The sequence below is a fragment of the Mesocricetus auratus genome, unplaced genomic scaffold, assembly GCF_017639785.1.
Source record: "Mesocricetus auratus isolate SY011 unplaced genomic scaffold, BCM_Maur_2.0 Super-Scaffold_100018, whole genome shotgun sequence".
Classification (NCBI taxonomy): Eukaryota; Metazoa; Chordata; class Mammalia; order Rodentia; family Cricetidae; genus Mesocricetus; species Mesocricetus auratus.
In genome coordinates, this window is record NW_024429199.1 from 51208170 (window position 1) to 51231736 (window position 23567).

Below are 23567 nucleotides of genomic sequence, written 5' to 3' on the forward strand. Positions count from 1 at the left end.
AATGAATTGACCTTCTGTTTAGACTTCAGTAGTAGAGATAAGTCAGTAATAGGTAATTCATCAGCCTTCAGACTATTTGGTGCTGTTTTCATTGTCTGTGTGGTTCATGGGAAAGAAATTTGAGATAAGTCCTACCAGGATTCTTAATTGTCAGCTTTTCCTCAGGTTTGAGCAGAAGTGTTGCTATAATGGAGGTGGGAGAATGAGAAGGAATGAAGAGTGAAATGTTCTTTTTTCGTTTTCTTGTATGCATGACTCCAGAATATGTTCCTACCTCAGTATTAACACGTATTTAGTACAGGAAAGAATATGTAAACCATGGTTCAATCCTCAAGCATGATCGAATTCATGATGGAGATGAATGTAGATCCCTTCAGCTTTCCAGAGCAGACAGACCAGTAGTAGAAAATCTTCAGCAAGAAATGACCACCAGATGGCAATGTCTGCCAACAGTGACCAACAGAATGTCTAGAGTAATAAGCCAGAAGAAATACAATAGATGCCTTTCCATGATAAAGACATCAGAGTCCCTTTCACCTCAGCAAAATTAATGCTTCTGGCTATTTGCAACTGATCATAATCTAAATTCATTTAGATATTTGGATATAGGAATATATCAGATAAGGTTTCTTTGAAAGTTAGACTTATTTTGGAAGTGTTGACATAGCCCTTCTTTAAATTTTAGTTGTTTCTTTAAGCTGAGGTTCTCGGTTTTTATACTTTGCCAAAAGTATTTTTATAACATAAACTAATGCTGAAGACAGCTTAATAAGACCACAGAATGTTTATTCTGGAATACATTTTCCTATATCCAAAGTGTTGAAAGCAAATGAGAATAAAACTGTATGACCTCATCTTGGCTTTACTTCATTGGCTGAGTTGACTTGAGCACCTACTACATAAAAAGCTCATTTCTATTTGATAAAGCTAGAAGACAGATTTACATGGTTCTTACCCTTAATAATCTAAGATTTCAAGTGACCTACCAAACCAAATCAGAAACAGAGGCTTCCACCTAATTGGACAAAGATTCATAGAAACTACTAAAGCTTTAGTACTAAGTGATAAGGGATTTGGATTTTGGAGGTTTTGTTTTATTTGGAAACTTAAGATCTAATTGTAAGAGGCTTCTTTGTTTTTAAGATTGGGGTGGCGGGGGTGGGGGTGTCTTTCCAGACTAGTTCTAACCTACATGTTTCAAATATCCATAGTCAACGATTAAAAAGCAAAGCTAAACCCATTCCTAATTCATTAAATCGGAATCAGTGTGTGCAAGACCTTGTTTGATTCTCAGCACAGGTGGGGGATACTCTAGAATTCCCAATTCTCAATTTTTGCATCAAGTATCTTCTGTATACTTTTGACTTGTGAAGTAGGAACATTTGATAATGTCTATCATAGACTTATGAAGACTGGATGAAAGTATTTTTGTAAATATTTATAAAAAGGATTAGGGATGTAACTCAGTGGTAGAGTTTTTGTTTTGTTTTTCTGTTTTTTTTTTGTTGTTGTTTTGTTTACTTTTGGGACACTCACCCTTACAAAGAACCAGGGTAGCTGTGGCTTCCTTTAATTCCAAGCACTCAGGAGGTAGCTTGGTCTACTAAAGTCCACAGCAGCTAGAAAGGCCCTGTCTTGAAAGAGAGAGAGAGAGAGAGAGAGAGAGGGAGAGGGAGAGGGAGAGGGAGAGGGAGAGGGAGAGGGAGAGGGAGAGGGACAGGGAGAGGGAGAGGGAGAGGGAGAGGGAGAGGGAGAGGGAGAGGGAGAGGGAGAGGGAGAGAGAGAGAGAGAGAGAGAGAGAGAGAGAGAGAGAGAGAGAAGAACCAGGCCCTCCTGCTCCCTAAATAGCCAAGGCCAGCCAACCCATTGGTGTAACCGGGCGCGTAAGCAATCTGATTATCATGACTGACCCTGGCGGGATAGGAGCATGCCAAATAAGGAGTTGTTTGTTACTGAGAGCACTCACCGTCGGGATGGTGGAATGCGGAAGCCGGCGCCATCTTTAAGGCGCAGTGTGGCGCAGCTCTCCACACAACGTTTTCTACAGAGTGTGTTCCAGGATAGCCAGGGCTAGGAGGAGAAACCCTATCTTAAAAAAAAAAAAAAAGCTTAAAGTTAATAAAATTCACTAGCTTAATCCTTTCTAGTATTATTATGACTGAGACCAGGTTAGATATTTGAATCCCTAAGTTCAGTATCTACTTAAACCTACAACCACCAAAAATGTATCTAATAGAAACTTTGCTTTTCCTTTTCTTGAATAGTCAGTTGAGTTTGTTCCCATTAAACAAGCTTTTTCCGTACAGCACGTGGCTTATATTCATATTAGCCTAGTATTGGTAGTCACCTATCTATTCAGCATGCAGATAAATGGCTTTTTTTTTAAAGATTTATTTATTTATCGCATATACAGTGTTCTGCCTACATGCCAGAAGAGGGCACCAGATTGAATTGTAGATGGTTGTGAGCCACCATGTGGTCGCTGGGAATTGAACTCAGTACCCCTGGGAGAGCAGTCGGTGCTCTTAACCTCTGAGCCATCTCTCCAGCCCAATAAATGGCTTTTTAAAGATTTACTTATTCATGTATTTTATGTATGTCAGTGTTTTGTCTTCATGCACACCAGAAGGAATCTAATCCTATTACAGATAATTGTGATTGCTGGAAACTGAACTCAGAACCACTGGAAGAGCAGTCAAGTGCTTTTAACCATTCAGCCACCTCTTGCACCCCAGATAGATGGCATTGATCTTGGTCCAGAACTATAAGATTTTTAGAGCATACTAATCACAGGGTTAGTGTAGCTTAAAATAACTATTCTTTTTGCCAAGTACTTGGTAAATTTTCTGACAAACAGGTTAATCTCTCTGATGCTATCTCCAAGTTTGCTAGCCACTTCCAGGGTGGACAGAGGCTTACTACCCATATCTTTAACCTTCAGAAGGCTTCTCAATAGAGCATTAATTTTATCTTAGTTTTTCATTGCTATATGAAGTACTGGCTTAACACAACTGAATTAATAGAGTTGGGGTTAAAAAATCAGAGCAGTCAATGGACCTCACAGTTGTGTGATAACCAAGAGTGTGGGAACAGCTCCAAAGCCCAAGGAACTTAGAAAACTAACATTTACAAAGATACCTAGTGTCATATTTTTAAAGTCTTTTAATATTGTAAACTGTAGTTATGTCATTAAAACATGTTAAATTGTTTTTAAAAATTATATAGAGGAAGAAGGTGGTTTATTGGGTAGAGTGCTGTACAAGCATCAAAACCTAAATTTCTATCCTTAGCACCCTTGTAGAAAAACACATACTGTGCTGCATGTCTGTAATTCCAGTGCTGAGATGGTGAGTGCCTGAGACAGGCTGGCCAGTCAGTTTCGCTAAAACAGCAAGCTTCCATTTCACTGAGGAACTCTCAAAAAAGATGAAGAGCAATAGAGGAAGACAATGTTGACCTCTAGCTCGCACACGTGCACACATGGGTGAGTGCACTCACATGTGCACACACCACACACAATTACATAACAAAAGCAAATGAGTGTCAATGCAATTCCTTAAAGTACACTTTACAATATAAATTTGTTGCTTGTTATGATTATCACAATCTGTGCCTCCCATAAGGAGGGGAAAAAAAAGACTGACAAGTTAAACATAACCACTGCTATAATTCTATAGTTTGTCCTATTTTAAGAGGTTTAAAAGAAAAAGTATATTTTTCCTACATCCATTTCCCAAAAGCTTAATAATGTAAAATTACCAGGGAAAAGCACATGGGTTTTTTGTTTTGTTTTGTTTTGTTTTTTTAAGATACAGCTTGTAATTGGCTGATCACCTCACCTGGCTTTGGAAAGAGAAGACTAGCAAACCAACCTTATGACAGAAGGAAGATTCTACTTAAGAGCCTGGTACCAAACTGATGATGAGAAAAATTCAAAGAAATATGAGGTAATCTGTGGAAGGGAGATTTGGTTGAATAACTAGACTGAAAAAGACAGCATGCAAAGGAGGAAATCATGCAGAAAATTTGGAAGACAGAAGTGCAGTGTGATTGCTGTGCTATAATCAAAAGGGATCAAGCCACAGATGACTTCTGCGGAAGGAGAAATGATGCATCAGTGAAAAACAACTAGGTTTTGAGCAGCTCAGGAACGACTAGTGAGGCTCAGGGGCACTTGGCAATGTTAAGAATGATTTGAAGGGGCCGGGCGGTGGTGGCGCACGCCTTTAATCCCAGCACTCGGGAGGCAGAGGCAGGCGGATCTCTGTGAGTTCGAGGCCGGAGCTGGACCGATAGCCTCCAAAACAATCCAGAGAAACCCTGTCTCGTAAAAACCAAAAAAAAAAAAAAAAAAAAAAAAAAAAAGAATGATTTGAAGGAATCTGGACTGAAATTTAAAAGGCAGAAACATGGTAGAAACAGGGTCAATTCTACCAGAGTTACAGAGATTCTCTATGACCTCATTTTAATTGCAGCTCTAAACAAACATCTTTAAACACCAAATTTCTTGCCTGAAGTCACAGAATAAGTAAGGTTGTGAGAGGTTTGATGACAACTGGTGAGTAAATAAAAAGGTGAATCACAGGACAGCTGCATTTAGGATGGTTTTGAGCTTGTACCTAATTGGGGTCTCTATAGAGTCACTGGACACACCTTGCAGGCATTAAGAAGACAGTCTGCACAACCAGATTTTGATGTCTATCCTGTCACACCTCACTTTCTGTGAAGCAAAACCTTTCTTCCTAGTACATGTCCAACAAAATCCCATCTCAATAGATTAAAAAGTCCTCCATGAGAACATTCTCAGAGTTAGGGGAAGGGGCACAGAAGGGAACACTTTCTCCCTGAGCTCAAGGTTATTCAGGTATTTTTAGAGGAACAGAAGAATTTATTTACTTTGTACCTTGGACTTTCTCCAGTTTAAAACTTGTGGGAAAATAGGACTCCTCTGTGAGCAGTTTCTTATTCCTCCTTAAACAAATTTTGAAAAGGCATAATTCTTTGTCAGCAAAATGCTTGCTAAATGCAGTACTCTGGTCACAACAGCATAGGAAGTATGTGGAGATTACAGTTTACAGTGTGAAATGGAAGGACATGAGGCTTTTATCTTAATGTAAGCATATCTATAAGTAGCTAGAACTAAATTAAGCATCTACCGATGATGCAGCCTTTACAGGAAACTTCATCTAAAGAGATGGAGCTGTGAAATTACTGGTTGCTGGATCCTGGCATCATCAACTAATCTCATACTTAAGTCATTTGTGACCAATATAAACATTTCCTGTGTTTGTTTTAACCTAATACTTTTTCTCCTAGTCAATATATTTTCATTGAAAATTACTCATTATGTTTGTCGAATCTAAGCATTCTGTACAACCATACCTCTAGAAACAGCCCCCAGCACTTTCTGTGGAAAACCCCCATCCTCTTCCTTTGAGAAGTGGCTCAAAGATTGCTGCAATTCAGTAGCCTCTTTACAGACAAAGCTTATCACTTCATAGCCACATCTTGTGTCAATTTTTCCCAAACAGCCAACTATATAAATCCCAGTCTTGGAGGGGAAGTTTGAGAGAAATGGAAGGACAGGAACTAATAATTAGATAAACTTTGAAAGAAAATATTGTAATAAAAGCCATTGGCAAAATCTACTCCATAAACCAAAATTTTTAAGCTATCCTTTTCAAAACACGAATTGTTCTGGAAGTCAGCCAGCCACCATTAAAGTATCAGTTCAGTTTTCACAGACACATATTTAATGACCAAATGGCTTGACATCATTATCTCCAATCATAAAATAGGACAGCCAAATTCTTCCAGCTTTAAACAGTTCCAAGTTTATATCAAAACTGTTAACCTGGGAGGAAACCTTTCCTGATGTCATTCACTTGGGAAGTTTTTCTTAAAGAATAAACTATACTCTGGGAGACCAAATTCTAAGTCAGGGCTGGACAATAAAACTACAAGAACACGTATATCCATGCAGGAAACCCAAATATATTCACCAATCAAGGGTTTCTGATAGGTGAAAACTTTGTTGTATTTTTTGACTATGAGGGTGAACTCAGATATCCCCAACAAGAATAAAGGACCATTTGTAACTGTTATTTTTTTTAAATATTTTCCTATAAAATGAAGAAATGTCCATCCCCTTACTCTGCAGATGGAATATTCATTATTTGTCTATTTATCGTGTGATCCAACAATTACTTGTTACTGACAGTTCCCTAATGTGGTCAAATTATCAATGGATGAGAAACTCTGGAGTAAGATTCCAGTATGTGTCTTTAAACTTTTGTTTGTAGAAGGTGTCAGTAATTACCTTTTCAGCTGTCTCTCATAAATGCCCTTAATACGAACATCTCGAACATCTCGTTGGTCTCCTCCCAGCAGACAGCAAGTAAACTCTGAGAAGTCCATTCACTTCTTTTAGTTATAAAAGTTGGTGCTTAGCAGCCGCTCATCCTTCCTCCCGGCCTCTTTCTGAATTGAAACAAAGTATCTGACGCTAAACCTCAAGCAAGTTAACTTGTTAGTCTTCTTTCCCTTCCCACCCTTCCTGGGAAACAACGCTGACCCTGGCTTTCACCTTGCTCCTTCCCGAGTTCACCCTGAACACCTTCACTGGAATCTGTCAGTTTCTGTAAACCGTTCATTTTTCTGTCTAGATATCCTTAGCACCATGCCTTTGACTCTTCTCGGTTTTGTGTCTATTTTTGTCATAAACTTTCCAGCACCAAGACATAGGCAAATAAGTGAAAAATTATTTCAGGGAAGATAATTGCCCCCAGCTCTCACTCAGGGTCCTCCTTCCCTCCTGCAGTCATCTGATTCATTAGAAACAAACAAACAAAACAAAAAAAAAATGTAAGTCAGCGGCTACGGGAAAAAAAAAAAAAAACACTCACTGCATAAAGGTGATTTTGGCCTGGCTATCTCAGATGGATCAGCAGAGTCCCTGTAAAGGAGAGATCCAACTCCAAAAGCCACTTGGTCTCCACATGCTCTCCAACAACCCTCACACTCATCTTGCTCGTCTATGCTCTCTCACACACAATGATGATGTTTTGTAAATGATGGTACGTATATATACATTTTTAAAGAATGTAAGTCAGTTGATGGTATGACTACCCAGTTGTTCTTTAGAGCTGGCATGCCATGGACTGAGTCTTTTTCTTTACCCCTGAGTCTCTGCAGCCTGAACAACATCCCATTCCCTGCCTCGACCATGCTGGTCACTTTTTCCAGAGTGTATCACACTATTGGCACAAGAAGACGTTTCTTTTCCATTTTTAACGAATAGTGACCCTTTGATACACATTCAGTGTTTTCTAAATTCCAACTGGTGACCCCACCCCCATACCAGTTTTTGTAAGTGTATGATGAGCTACTATCTAACAATAAGCATGCTATTAGGACAAGGGGGAATGAACTTTCCTTAACAGCAAAGCTGTTTTCTTCTTGGTCTCTGTGTCCCATCCCCCACCCCACCCCACTCCAACCTGGAATGGTCATTGTGTCACTGAAGTGCCCTCTTTTATCAGGGCGGGGAGCTGAGTTTCTATCACCAAGCATGTCATCATCCTTTAAATTAGTACTCTCACAGAGGTTGTTGGAACGTTGCTTTCTTTATTACCGTAGTCTCTTACCTCGTTTCCATATTTTAATTGTGCTTTTTGGCACAACCTTCTCAGGTAGCCAATGCTCACAGTGAAGGGTGTGATCCCTGTTACAACAGATCTACCGCTCCGTGCCTCTCCACCCCTCTGTCTACATCAGTTGCTTTTTACACCAAAGTAAAGAACCCGCATAGTTGTTTTTCTGGCCGCTAATAACAGAGGTTTGACCTGTTTGGATGCTTATGAGCATTCAAAGAAGGAAGTGTAAGCAGAGGCATAGGAAGACTTTTACCGAAAGATTGGGCTTAATGAGGATGCTTCACTGTGGTGTTGTGTAATCTGTCTTCACTGAATTTACCGACGTCATTGAATAAAATGTGAACCATGAAAGACCATAATGTTGCTTTGAGCTTGGTAAATTTGCTTTGAGGGTCTTGGGAAGATGCTTACAGTCTTCTTATAAATTCCTTTGTGGCACTGACAGTGAACATCTTTTAATTTGTCATATTGATTTGTGTGTCTCCTACAGATGAGTGATTAAGTTGACTGAGACTAGAAGTGACTTTCTGAATATCAGTCCAGCATTTGTGAAATGAATGTATGATTTTTCTAGACACCTAGAAAATCTGTGTGAATATTTGTGTTGATTTATAACCATAGAATCATATGTTAGAACATAAATCGAGTGCTCAGAATAACTCCATGATTTTATGCATGAGAAATGTAAACTCAGAAATGAGTGGCTTATCACAGTTAGATGACAAAAAATATAATCCTAGGCCTTAGTGAGCACACATTTATTGTTCCTTCTATCATGCTATTTTTAAGATTAGAATTTGAGTCTCAAGACTGACCACACTTCCAGAGTACAGGCTGCTTCTTCAGAGTATCCAGGTTTAAGTCCCAGCATCCACAGAAACCAGGCACACAAGTGGTGTGAAGACATATATGCAGGTAAAACACCCATACACATGAAATAAACAAGCAAACTATTTTAAAGAATTATTATATTCAATTTAGATCTACAGGAAAAGCCTATTTACTGATCGAAACCCAGGCATGAATCATTCCTAACTTTTCTGCTTCCTGTTATCAGTGTCACTCCTTTGGGAAACTGGTTCTACAATGAGAATGTCAATTGTCTTGGTTTCCAATACTATGTTTTTTCTCAAAGCACTTACCATGTATCTATTCTCAGGATAACAGGGTTCTTTGTCAATCCCTACCCACCTAGTTTATTTTTTAAGTTAGGAACTTCTTCTCTCCAAATAAAATGTAAATTTTGAACTCTTGGACTACAGTAATCAATATTTTTCTGTCCTGAAGTTGTTGCTTAATGATAGATTATTTAGTCTATGCACATCTCTGGGTGTGATCTTCAGCAACACACACACACACACACACACACACACACACGCACGCACGCACACACACACACACGCACGCACACGCACACATACCTACTTGCTCACAATTTAGTGCAGGCCATATAAAGTATACTTTGTGACCCAAAGTAAGTCTCATCATTATGATTTCAAGCATACATATGAAATATACATAGATCTACATGTCATTTCACTAAAATGTTTCTGTCCGTGGGACAGCCTTGAATTTCTTCTTTGGGTTGCCTATATTCCTTTTGGTATTTGCCAACGGATAGTCATTATAATAACAATTGCTATCACTGCTGCATTTTTTTCCTTTTCTTCTTTTATTAAGCCCACCCTCCTATAACAAACTGAAGAAATTATCACATGAAAGACACTTTATTTATACGCAGTCTTTAAAGGACGGGTTTCATAATAATGGAATGTGAAAACTGGAAAGAACATTAGAAAACAATCTGTAGTGAGTGCTATGTAAAAAGACTTAACCAATGGGCTGGGTGGCAGGGGGTTTGGGAGAGGGGAGGAATTAAAACAAAGGAGTCTTCCACAACTCCTCAACAACTAACAGCTTACCGACATTAAAAATCAGTTCTCTTATTTCTAGTATTGCATGTTATTGCAATGTGATCACACGACACGTTTTGTCTCGTCAAGATACTGTTTTACACGTAGTTGTGGAAGCTATAGAGATCATAGGAAAAAGTCCGATTCACTGGGTTATTTTGATAATTTCTTTTAAAGGTATTACTTTTTGCACTTGCTCACCAGAAATTCTTGTCCCTTGTTGTTGCTGTTGTTGTTTTTGGTGTTGATGGTGGTGGTGTTGTTGCTGTTGTTGGTGTTGGTGGTAGTACTGTTGGTGGTGGTGGTGGTGGTGGCGATGGTGGTAGTGGTGGTAATGGTGGTGGTGGTGATATCTGTGGTATTATATGCTCAGGTGTGTATGCCGATACATGCCAAAGGGTGACTTTGTATGTCTTCTTCTGTTACTCTCCACCTTGTTTTTTGTTTTTGTTTTTGTTTTGAAACAGGGTGTTTCCGTGACTATTTATGCTAAATTGACTGGTAGACAGGTCCTGGGTTCCACCTGTCTCAGCTTCCCTACACTAGTACTGCCTGCACAAGTAGCCAAGCCTCGCTTTTACACAGGTGCTGAGGATTCGAACTCAAGTCCTCTTGCTTTTACAAGGGTCATTTGACACACCGAGCCATTTTTCCAGACCCTCACCCTGAGATTTTTAGCAGAATGAGTTATTATGGGTGAATGATATCAGGATTAATTGAAGTCAGTCTTAGGAATGATTTGCCTTGGGGTGGGGTGCTACAAAATAGTCCTCCAGATGTTACTTAGTACTGCTCACCAGGAGTGACTGTCACTGGGGAGAGGATGCCGAATGCATTCATAAAGCATACTCTATTCCAATCATAATATTTACAGCACCCCCTTTTTCCAAAGAAGAATTTAGATTATGTTGTTTACAGTGGTTATACAAAGGTGGCAGTCTGGAGGAGCCCCTCCTTTGTGATTTAGTAAATTACTTTGAGAAACAAGTTTCTTGAGTCCATGTCCCTGGGGCAGTGACTTTGAAGACGGAAGGCCGAAAGGAAATGCCCAAATGGGCAGACAGCACAGCATCCAGGCAAAATCTGGTTGGCGAGGAAATCTGTTCCCATGATTAGTGAGCTTCCCCAGCCAGCCTGTAGGTGGGTGTGTTTAGCAGGAGGAAGCAATGGGAACCAGCCTGTCAGCCAGCCTTTCAAGCTAATTAGCTCAGAATACAACAAAGATAAGTGAGCCTGAGAGGAGGGCCCTGAGGGTCTTTAGATTCTGGGAAATGTCTGATTGGCAGATGTTAAAAGGGATTCTTTGGTAATCCAGTGCATCAATGAACTGCACAAATTCAGTCCAGAGCTGCAAGAATTCAGGCATGAGGACACTGTGCAGGAGGCTTGCACAGGCAGACCGAGATGGACAGGACCTTGGAATCTCTAAGGCACATCGTTGCCCAAGTCTTGCCTCACAGAGACCCGGCTTTGGTCTTCAAAGACTGTAAGTACTGAAGGAGAAACATCTTATCTTTTCTGACTTTTTAGAAAATAGCTCTACGTGTCTAGTCACATCCTATTTAACTAGGATTTCTGCTAGATCTTTGTAGCAGTGTGCTGTGGGCTAAACGATATTTAAATTGTTCCCAACTTCAGTCAGGGGAATGATTTCCATTCTACACTACATCCACGAAGCTCTGGGTTATTTTGCCAAGACACTACTGTGTAGAAGACGCCTTCTCTAAACTCTGAAACCTGCCAAGTCTTAATGAACTTTTCCAGATGCTTTTTAAATAATTCAAAGCTGACTTGAACTTGATGAAAACTAAAAATAACTTGGAAATTATAATAAAAATGCATCTCTAGTTGTTAATATATTTACTCTTCCATAACAAAACTAGTCAGATTAAATCGAGTACTTTTTTTTATCTAATAATACTGGTAGCAAACAAAATTTAATAACAAATCACAGCAGAACTCCTAAATTTTAATAACAAATTATAAAGCCAATAAAATGAGATGCTTTCTAATTCCAGTCTCACTCCTCACATCCCCCCATCCCGACCCCACGTGGCATGGCAAAGTTATTTTTAAGTCTTTTTTCTAAAATGATTATGAGAAATAATTCAGTCAAGCTTTCCAATTCCAGCCATACTATTAAACCGTTTGTCATATAGCTTCGCTTCTGGAACCAATTTGATTTCTTGCTGCTGCAAAACAGACTGTCTTCACAGTGTATCTTATCTACAGTGGGTGTCAGATTACAAAGGGCTTCTGGAATAGAATTGCGCTTTGGAGCTGCCCAAAAGGTGGAAATACATATGGGATGCCTTTTAGCCTGCAATACGTTACAGCTTTCCTCTTTGTGACTCTAGTAATGTTTGTCTCGATCAAAGTATCGGTGGTTTGGATTTTGCCTCCTGACTAGTGAATAACGGTCCTCTCCAGATGTCCCTGTAGCTTGTATGCCTCATATGTGTGATGAAGAAAGAGAAATGTTGTGCCACTTTATTCCATAAAATTTCCCTCTTAGAAATTAAATTGTAACCAATCTGTTCTCCAAGACATAAAATGAAAGCTATTTTATTTCTCTCTCTCTTTTTTTTAAAAAAATATTGCCTTCAAGCATTTGTCAATAGCTGTGTTAGAAATAATAGAAATCATTCCATCCACAAGCCTAGCCTGGAGTCTATTCTGGCTTGTTATGTTTCCCTCAGTGAAAGAGAAGGAAAGAATGTCTCTCTCCTATAATGCATTCAATTCTTAGTGAAGGGTAAATGGCTTTGGCATGCCCAAAGCTTTGGATAAATTGTAAGGACTTCTTACATCTAGAATTTGGAGTGTAGAGGCAGTAAAAGGAAATGGAGGGAAAAGTGAGGCTGCAAGGTCCAGGTTTTAAGCTGAACTAATTGCTTCCAATTGCATACTGTCTGTCACCCAAATTTTTGCAAGAATGGTATTTTTTTTCCTTTTTTTTCTGAGACCATTATAATCCACACAGAAATTCTTTCATATGGAAGAAATGTGTCACATTTCATATATTTCATTCATTAACAGTAACAACAACAACAAAAAATCCTAAATTTGGCATTTTTCATTGCCGACTTACCCTGGAATGAACTGCTGCTCTGCAGCTGCTCGTTTCAGTGAGTGTGAATGTATGAATGCTGGTCCTCTCCCTTCTGGCTTTTCTAATCCTGGGAATGAAATGACTAGATGGCCAACGTCTCTATTAATCTTTGTGGAAGAGTAGAAATGGGTTTACTGTTTGAGTCAGGACATTAGATGTCTGTTTGGAGACCAAGCTTCATCTTGGCAACTTTGGTTGCTGTAGATGTCAAAGTCTGACTGGTGAATGTTATTTCTTTGGCACACCTATATGTTGCTGTCACTACACTCTTACTGGCAACCCAAAGAAAACTTCCACCAGCCCTAAGTGGCAGGTTCTGAAAAGTCTGCTGCCATCCTAACTCACTCTAGGATCCGCCCCTGCCACAACCCATCCAGTCTCTACCAGGAGGGAGGGCTGTGCACTCACTGCCAATTATTTAAGAATTGCTTCCTTGCTTTCCTGGAAGATGAAAAGGGACTTCAAGGAATTATAAAACCCAACTCAAGTGAACAAAGGAGTATTTTTTAAAAACTGTCAGGGTGTTTCTAAACTCCTATGAATGCAAAGTGCTATTTCCTTCACTCTTTGGACACACAGTATAGAGAGCAAAAATGGCCTTCTGAGTTATTCACCACCCTTGGTTGGCTTTCGATTTGCTTACAAACAAGCAACAGTTGGTAAATATGCTCTTCAAGTTGATTAGGAAAAGCACTCTGAGCATTTTCTAGTATGAGGCAGATCCATGTGGGAATAGTTACATTCCCTTAAGGAAATACATGTTGAATGCATTGCTCAGCCATGAAGGCTCTTCAGCATGGTATTTTACAATATGTTAATTCTGTTGTAGTTTAGGTCTTGTTCATCTACGATAACTGTATTTTTTTAAAAAGTATTATTTTCTTTCTTAAAAGGAAAGGAGTCCCACCATACTTTTCTTTACTTCCTAGTTGACATTCAAATGAAAAAGGTTTGGCATAAGGTGAGCTCCCAAACTGAAATTTGCTTTTGGAGGCTTGCATGAGACTGCCCTCCACAGCAGGAGTGTCTCTGCAACAGGTAGCACGGGATAGCACCACACAACCAGACGGAACCTGTTTTTTAGAGAAAGTATGGCATGGGTCCACGCTGCCTTCCATTCTGAGCTCTGTGCCATCCATTCCATGGTCATGAGTCACAAGCAAGGATGAGCTATCTTAAGAACAGCCCCTGCCCTCTCTTGTGGAGCGTGCACTGTTAGCTTGCTACTGTTTGACCAGTCCTTGGCTTTTTCTCCAAAGAAACTACTGTGTGATTTCAAGATGACTGTGTAGCAGATCCTAACATAGGTACTAATTCTTCATATTACAAAAGATAAGATATCTACCATCTCTAGGGTGTTACTTCATCCATTATATAGACATTAGGATGTTAAATCTTCATTGCATAACAGGTAATATGCCAGGAACAATTTATTCCTCCTAACAAGCCGGTAAATGCAGATACTGCTGTAGTACTGTAGTGTTGTTGCTATAAGTTAAGGAACAGAGGCAAATTTACCAAGTACCACCAAGGTAGGGGCCAGAGGCTAGATACAAATATTTTCCAACTCTTTGTATAACACTGCTTCTTAAAGGTGCCAGTTCCCAGATTATCGGGGTTGTAATGGCAAAGTCTGTTGGGAAAACAGAGAGGGGAGAGAAGTGAGCTTTTCTCTGGAGGTAAGTAGTCATATTTGAACAGATTATGACAGGGATGCAGACATGGGGGTGTTTTTAGAGGAGGAGAAGTCACTTGGTCAAAGGCCATACAAGGGGTATGGATTGAATGAGAGTTGAATTAAAAGAAGCAGGTTGAGTCTTGCTGACACAGAGGACATCAGGAGATACTGGAATTCGGTATGATCTTAAGTTATGGCTTTATGTGAATCTGTTGAAAGTGTATGTACTGATACCTTAGCTGGGAAGAACTGCAGCTTTAATCAGTAGGAAAACATTTGCCAACCCAGGTAAAAATGTAAAGTTGGTGAATGGTGAATATGCCTCTGGGAAGATGTTACTTTCAATAACTGAAGGCCAAATGGAAACAACTTTCCCCAAGAGGTTGTTTAAAAGCTATCTTGATTGTCATTTCAGCCATGAGAATTACTGGGTGATCTCTATAAAGTTAAATGTTAGATTTTACTAGTATTTTATCCACATTCTGTGATGAAAAGGTAAGATGGGGTCTTTGTTAAACATTGCTCAGTTAGATGCAAATTTCTCACATATTTGAGGTGCATTAATTTTTTGAAAAACCTCTCTGCATGGAAGGTTTTATATTTATATATATATATGTATATATATTATATATCTCAGATAGGTGAATACTTAGCTTCAAAGAGCATATTTCTACCCTTTGGAAAACTCAGACCAGACTACAAGGCTATTAAAAAAATCTTAGCAATCATGAATCTGGCAGTGTATGGTCTGGGAGAACAAAAATCCTCAAGAGTCGAGTATTTTTTCCATTCCATTCTCTTTAGTGCAGTTACTTGAAATCTATAAATTTGATAATACATTTATAGTTTTCACATTTCACAGAGAGGGATGGATGTAAGGGGTGTTTAACATTCCTTTGCACCCTGCAGTGCATTCCACCATATAAACAGCCCTTGAAAGATCACCATTTCGTTTCAGAGCAATGATTCCATCTTAATTGCAATAGAGTAAATGTTGATACTTTTAGTATTAAACTGGAAATGCATGTTTTATAGAATCCCATTCAGATGCCAGTTTTACTTTACTTGTAACAGGATACAGTGGCTTTCATTTGAATTCATACTGAGGGGGAAAAAATGAGAACTTCAGCTCAGCTATCAAGTGATGTAAAAGATGTTCTCTTTGTCTTTATCAGAAAATATTCCTTTGGCAGTTTAAATATTGAATGGCAGCCTGGGGAGAAAATATTCTGAAGTCTTTTAACTGGAGGGAGGGGGTGACTTTCTCAGTCACTTGAAGGCATTATCTGTCCTGATACCTTTCTCCTCATTCACTGTTACAATATGACTAATACTAATACAAATAAAATATGATAACCATTCCATGGGATCCATCTGGGGCCTCTTCATAGCCTGATGCCCCATCTCACCAGAGGTTTCTATTTTTTTTAATAGTTGAGATTTGTTAGCTTGAACCCAATTCTAACAACTTCTGAAACTCATGTGCTAAGTTACAGCCCATAATAGGATACAGCTGCCCAAGGGTGAGGTTCTAAGTTATGATCTTTTTGTTTAAATGATATGGTTTTACTGATTATGTGCTACAGATTGATTTAAGAAATGTTAGACAACTTTAGAAGCCTTTCATAAAAGAATTTTTTATTTAATATATTTTATATTGAAGTTTAACCCCAAAGGCTTTTATTTCTTTTCCTCCATGTTCAAATGTCCATGTAAGTTTAGTCTGTAGAGGTATTTAAAACAATTCTATTTTAAAAGAAAAAGGAGTCCTATTAAAAGTTTAAAGCTAACAGAAGAGACAATTGCTCCATCCTGTAAGTTCTTTCCATTGTCTCTCTGGAGTTAATGGAATGTTACAGTTTTGAATTTTTGTTGGCTTTATTTTTTTTCTTCCTGATGCGATGATAATCAGTTGATCCCTAGGCCGATCTCATCTTGTTGAGCAGCTGTGAGAACCCATCACTCACCCACAACTCTGTTGGCACTTATGACCTATACTTTTTCATCTGCATTTCTTTCCTATGCTTCTGAACTACCTGCTATAATTTCTCTGGGGATGGCTTTGTCTATAGTTTAGTTGTAAGTCCCAGACCTTGTACTTTTGTCACAGGCTAGATGTCTTCTACAAGGCCAGGTACCTGGGATGTATATGACATATATATATATATATATATATATATATATATATATATATATATTTGAACTACCAACTGAGTAATTTTTCTCCGCCCACAAAAGGGGAAGAGGGGAAGAGTTTTCGCACTGCCGGGTGTTCTCCTTAATGATGAAGCAGACTCCCTAGCATTCTTCTAAGCTATTCCTCAATTGACACGATTATCAGAGAATAACTACATTTAGGAAGAAGTTGACATCAAAATAACCTATACGTCACAGGGCCATTCTTCTTATGGTCCAATTCTATTTGTGTCTTTTACACTGACCCTGTGGCAAATACTAAAAAGCAATGCTTAAATTCCTAGTTACAGGGAAATACATTATATACCTAAAACTATATTTGTATAGATTTGACCCGCTTGATGAATCTGAATAGTGTGCCCAATCCTCAGCCGGTTATCTCACATCGATGACCTCCATCGACCATCATAAGCACAGTGCAGCATCAGTGCCCAACATAACATGAGGGAAATATATACCCCATGATTGGAAAAATAGGTTGTATCAGGTTTCTACTCTATGCAACCTTTAGAATCGAGTGGTATCATCTGACCCATGCTACACATGTAAGCCACACATGTGAATTCTACCATGCTGCTGCTGCAGCATACAACGTGACACAGTAATGTCTTTTCATTTAATTTGCCTTTGCGTCTTCCTTTTGTTCCTTCATACTCTCTTTTCTCTCCCTGTCCTTCCAATACACATAAAATGAATGTTATTTAGCTTTTCTCATGAAAGGATTTACAGCTAAGCCTTTTTTTTAATTCTATAGGTCAAAAGTACCCCTTGCACATACACACACACACACACACACACACACACACACAAAGAATATTACTTTAAAATTTTTATAGACCCTCCTGAAAGGTTAGCTACCTAAAACAACTCAAAGGATTTCTCTTCCCTCAGAGAAATGTTTGGAATAAGGGGTGGAAGTGAAGAAGGAAAGGAAAGCCAAACAAAAGCCAGCCAGCTTCCCAGCTGTTTAAGGAGCTGGGCCACAACCCTTGAAGAGTGCCACTGCTGGGAACAAAGAAGACTCCAGATGTCTGCCCCACTGTGCCAATGCAGCTACCTTAAAAGAGTTTTCACACTAAAGGAAAGGAGGTCAGGGCCACCCTCTGCTGCAGGACACAGGGGGCGGTGTCTATAAGAGTTCATTGGCCTGGCCAAAGCCAAAGCTGGGGATCATTGCAAATGCCCAGACAGCTAGCATGGCTAGACAGTTCCTGGGGCTGGGATAGACAAAGAACAAGACCCAGAGGTATCCCATTTTTCAACCTGTTGTGCATGCATGATAAATTAATATAATCACGAGTTTGCCTTTTACATTACCTGAGGGTCCCTTTCCTGTTTTCCCTCAATAAAATTAGAATATCGCACTGATAAGAACAAGCTCTACGTGATTGAGTTACTGGAATGGTAAATACTATTTAACGTTAAGTAAATTACAGGTGATGTTAAAGTATTATAAACATAAATCCATTTGTTCAAAAGCAGAGAATCAATTTGAAAATACTTTATCTTGAAAGCCACTTAATGATTTATTTGTAATTGGCAGGCTTTCCAATTTGTCTTAACTATTTTTGACAAGGGATTTTTTTGGGGGGGGAAGGTTTGGTCAATTCATTTTTTTTATTTTAGAAACACTCTTATTTACATATACATACCCCCATTCCCTCCCACTTTCCAGGAAATAGTGAGACCCTCCTCCACAGGGGATCATCAAAGACCATCACATCATTTGGAGGAGGGCCCAGGCCCTCTTTTTCTTATCTGGGCTGCAATAGTATCCCTCCATGGGGAATGGGCTCCCAAAGCCCATTTGTGACCTAGGAATAAACACTGGCTCCACTTTTAGAGGTTCCATAGACTGCCTTGGCCTCCTAGCTGGCACCCACATTCAGAGAGCTTAGTTCGGTCCAATGCTGGTTCCCCCACTTTACGACTAGGGTCTGTGTGCTCTCATTAGGTCAGCTCAACTGTTTCTGCGGGTATCTCCAGTTCCGTCTTGGTTCATTTGCTCATCTCTTTTCCCTCTCCACAACTGGGTTCTGGGAGTATGGCTCAGTGTTTAGCTGTGGGTACCTGTTTCTGCTTCGATCAGCTACTGGATCAAGGCTCTAGGAATGGTAACCAAGGTAGTCATCAATCTCATTTTGGGGAAGGGCATCAAAGGCAGCCTCCACCACTGCCTAGATTCTTAGTTGGGGTCATCCCTGTGGATCCCCTACCATTTCCTCTGTGTCAGACCTTTCTCCAAACCTGTACTGGCTCCCTTTATCAAGACATCTCCTTTCTTGCCCTCCCCTATTCCTCCCATTTCAGTTCTCCTGTTCTCCCCTTCCTCCCCTTCTCTCCCTCTCCCCTTTCCATCCCCATCTTCCCCACCTACAATTTGCTCAGGGGTTCTTGTCCCCCTCCCCTTCTTTGGTGGACCATGCGTTCTTCTCTTGGGGTCTTCCTTGTTTCCTAGATACTCTGACGGTGTGGATTGTAGGCTGGTAATCCTTTGCTCTGTGTCTAAAAACCATATATGAGTGAGTACATACCATGTTTGTCTTTTTGTGAATGGTTTACCTCACTCAGGATGGTTTCTTCTAGTTCGGTCCATTTGGCAAGGGATATTTTACTCAGCTAGAAATTTCCTGATACAAGATTAAAGAAATTAGCTCTCTTTGTGGTAGATTTGTAACAGACTTTTACTACCCTTGGTGTGTGTGTGTGTGTGTGTGTGTGTGTGTGTGTGTGTGTGTACAAATGGTCTCTTCTAGGACTGACATTGAACCAGGCTGTGAAATACATTGTTTCTACTTTCCTGGGGTATATGAGTCACTAAGTACTAAGTTAGAGTAAAAGTTAATTCCTCAGTAGTTCTTGCTAAAGGCAGATCTATTGCTTTTGTTATCCATCAAAAAGTGAAAATTTGGGATACTAATATCTCAATATATTGAGACATAAAACATTTTGTGTACCTATGTTTTGACTATTCTAAATCTTTGACTTTACCAGTGAATGTTCTTAAAAGACTTTGCTCTTTTGGATCTCTGAAATTCTCATGTATGTGGCCAATAAATAGCACAATGTATTTAATGAGAGAAGTTTCAGTCATGCATACTATTTTTAGAGCATTTAATGATAAGGTTTCCAAAACTCTATGAACAATTACTTTCAAAGATGCAATATGCAAACATATAATCATGTCTTCCTTTAACATCTTTGATCACAATAGTTAAGGAACTAGTATTTAACATACATACAGCTCTACTCTGAACATTTTCCTTTTTTAAACATACACACACACTGCTTTCCTCAGATAGGAACTTCAGTTTGGATCAGGAAGGTATCTCACTGTGGTGCAAACAGGATTCAAAATCGGGTTGTCTGATTCAGGAATACAGGCTTCTAAGTACTCAGCAACTTCCCACCTCTTAATGATATATGGAGAGACAGAATGCAGTACACAATTTAATGTATATCATATAATTCCCATCATTTGAGTGCATATAAATCACACTTTATAAACTGTGGTGCACATAAAATCTCACACTTCCTATGTGAAAACATAGATCATATATCCCTGTTGGTGTCTCCATTGAAAAGATGAAAACACAACTCTTTTGCTTCTCTCTCCTATATATTTCCCTCTATATTTCCACATATAATGTATATGTAATATACATTATTTTCATGCGTGTGTGTGTGTGTGTGTGTGTGTGTGTGTGTGTGTGTGTGTGTGTGTAAAATGAAACTGTCCTTCTAGGAAAGGGCTGAGGTTCCTTTCAAGCACTCTTTTGTATTTTCTACACCTGTCTTGTCTTTCATGAATTTTATTTTCTGTCCAACCTCCTCTGACTTAGAAAAACATTTAGCCTTAAGATTCTTACATGCCAATTCCTACATGTATTCCTACATACATACATATGTGTGTGTAAATATTTGCATTCTTTCTAACTATCTTGCTTCTCCAAAGCTCTATCTCTTCTCTTTATAAAAGATCCAATTTACTTTAATATGTGTGTATGTGTGTGCCTGCTTGTCTGTATGTACATGATATATATGTAGATACACACAGAAGTCAGATGAGGGCATTGGATCTCCTGGAACTGGTGTTACAGATAGTTGTAAGTCACCAATGTGGGTTCTAGGAACCAAACTTTGGTCCTCTGCAAGAGCAGTGAGTGCTCTTAACCACTGAGCCAACTCTTCAACACTCCCAACCTCTTCTTGAATGCAGCCCTGACAGGCAGTTCAGTGCTTGCAGAGACTGCAATGGGCAAGGAACTCCATATTCATTCCTTCTTTGTCTCCCACTTGAGTCAAGCAAGGCACCAGGATAGTGAATCATTTTGAATTAATATAACAAGCTGAGTTCCTCCAACTTGATCCTCAGCAAATCATGTACTTTCTTGGCAGGACCTTCCCTTCGTAGGAGAAGGGCAAAAGTTACTTACACTGCCCTTTTGGGTTGTTTAGCGGGGCTACAAACCAAGTGTAAGCATATGTAAAACAGGAAACAAGAGGAAAACTATGTTTCATGATATGTTTACACAAAGGGTTCATAGCAAATATGTGATATGAAGAAATGTCAGAAAAGTGAAATCTATATAGCATTCTGAGCTTCAGAAGTGACGGAGGAGGTATACTAGGGGAGGGTTGGGGATGCAGTAATAAGAGGGCATAAAGTTTGTAATAGAATGTCTTCTCAGATCTGGAAGGACATGGGGGGAAGGAAGAACGTGCTCAAAATACATTTACATTTAGAATTGTTTTCAATAATAAAAATATTTGATAACAAAAAAGAAAGTTGTGAATTTCTGAATGATGAAATAATGAAAGAGATTGAGGAAAACACAAATAAGTGGAAAACTAACTCCTGTTTATGAACTGGGGAAAAAATGTCTCCTCAGTCATGAAAGTCATCCTAAGGATGTTATCACAGAATGCGAGTCGTGGATGCGGGTATTCAGACTCTACCTCCTTCCCTGTGCTCTTCTTTGGTCGGTGAGGTTCCTAGGAGGTTCTGTTGCGACAACTGAGTTCCTTTTAGAAGACCCATCTTCGGTCAGACAAAGCTCTAAGAGAAAGCCACCGGCTGCATCCATCCATCTCTCTCTCCTTTCCCACAAATAGTGTTTCTTCCATACTCTCATTTACCGCCTTACCCAGACACATTCTGCACATGCGAGACCACCTGATTCTTGCCCTTCTGAATCTGGCTTAGTTTGTGTAACAAGAAGAACCTCAGTTCCATTGTGATGGCAGATATTCCAACTGGGGTGAAATGGAACCTCAGCAGATTCCAGACTGCATTTCTCTGGTTTTTAAGTCATTGAACAGTTTTCCATGTATTTATTGACAGCCTATACTTCATTTGTGAAGGGTATGCCCAATTCATTTTTCCTTGACTCTACTTACATGATGCATTGAGTTTATCGATTTGCTTATGGTTGACCATTCTCCTGTTCCTGATGTAAAATCAACTTGATTGCGATACCTGATTTTGAATTTGGTTTTCAAGTACTACATTGAGGTTTTTGTGTATATATTCATCAGTTAAGTGGATCTATAGATTTTGTTCCTTCCTGTTTCTGTGTGTGTACACCTGCATGCCTGTATTTCTGTGTGTCTGCAGGTATTTGTAGCCTAAATTTGTTTTGTTACCAGGGTAATCTGGCCTTGTAGCTTGAGTCTGATGATATTCCCTCTTTCCTACTTGACAGAGTAGTCTGATTATCATTGATGTAAGGAGGAAGAGTATTTCTTCTTCCTCCTCTTCCTCTATCTTTTATTTTGTATCAGTGCTATGTATTAGACAAGGGTTATGTGTTTGTTTTACAAACACTGTATCACCAAAATATCCCAAAATAACCCTGGTTGTTGGAGACAGGATACGGCTTGGATTTGCTAAGTAGTCCACTCTAGTCTCAAACTCATGATCCTCCTGCTTTTGCCTCTATGATTACAGGAGTCTGAGACTATCTTAGTCAGCGTTACAGTGCTGTGGAGAGACACCATGACCATGGCAACTTTTATAAAAGAAAACATTTAATTGGGGGCCTGCCAAGAGTATTAGAGGTTTAATGCATTGTCATTAAGGCTGAAGCAGTGGATTCCAAGGTTTCTCTGCTGACTGTAGAGAGGCCTGGATACTCCATGATTCTGTATGCCTAGCTATGCAGTGTCTGTCCTAGCTGATATTCAGAAAAGCCTGATCTTGCTCCTCTTCCTAGAGATGTGACTGCAGTTTCCAAAGGTAACCTTCTTCTGTGCATCATAGCCCACATTCCATGCCATGTAAATCTAGCTGCCTGCACCTACATCCAAGTCACAGCCAGTTTCCTAGGCTCAAACCAATTATCCTGTAGTCCTCTGCTTATCCATGATGGGTAGAGACCTTTGGATCTTGGAATATGAAAGTAAAAGTGCTGGACCTTCTCCTGGCAGAATGATTTTACTATAAGCTCACTCTGTTTTGGCTTGTTTTGTTTTCTTCAATACAGGGTTTCTCTATATAGCCCTGGCTGTCTGGGAACTTGCTCTACAGACCAACCTGGCCTCAAACTCCACTTGCCCCTGCCTCCTAAGCATTGGGACTAAAGGAATGTGCCACCATGCCCCAGCTTGTAAGCTCACTCTTTTTTTTTCGTATTTTTATTCAAATTAGAAACAAGCTAGCTTCACATGTCAATCCCAGCTCCCTCTCCCTTCCCTCCTCCCCCAAGCCCCTCAACTCCTCACCCCATTCCCCCTCTTCTCCCCAGGGAGGGTGAGGCCCTCCATGGAGGATCTCCAAAGTCTGTCATATCATCCAGGCAGGGCCTAGGCCCTCCCCCATGTGTCCAGCATGAGAGAGCATCCCTTCATATATAGAATAGGCTCTCAAAGTCCATTCATACCCCAGGATAAATATTGATCTACTACCTGAGGCCCCATAGATTGCCTGGGCTTCCTCACTGATACCCACATTCAGGGGGTCTGAATCAGTCCCATGCTGGCCTCTCAGCCATCAGTCTGGGGTCCATGAACTT

General features: G+C 39.6%; 1 protein-coding gene across 1 annotated transcript in view; it reads left to right on the forward strand.

Annotated features, from left to right (window-relative positions):
* Nucleotides 1-10710: 10710 nt before the first annotated feature.
* Lix1 (limb and CNS expressed 1) overlaps nucleotides 10711-23567 on the forward strand; it is a 51433-nt gene continuing 38576 nt past the window's right edge. Inside the window, exon 1 of the mRNA XM_040728242.1 lies at nucleotides 10711-11054. Within this exon, the coding sequence (XP_040584176.1) occupies nucleotides 10973-11054 (82 nt within the window). The 5' untranslated portion in view covers nucleotides 10711-10972. The remainder of the gene's footprint in view (nucleotides 11055-23567) is intronic.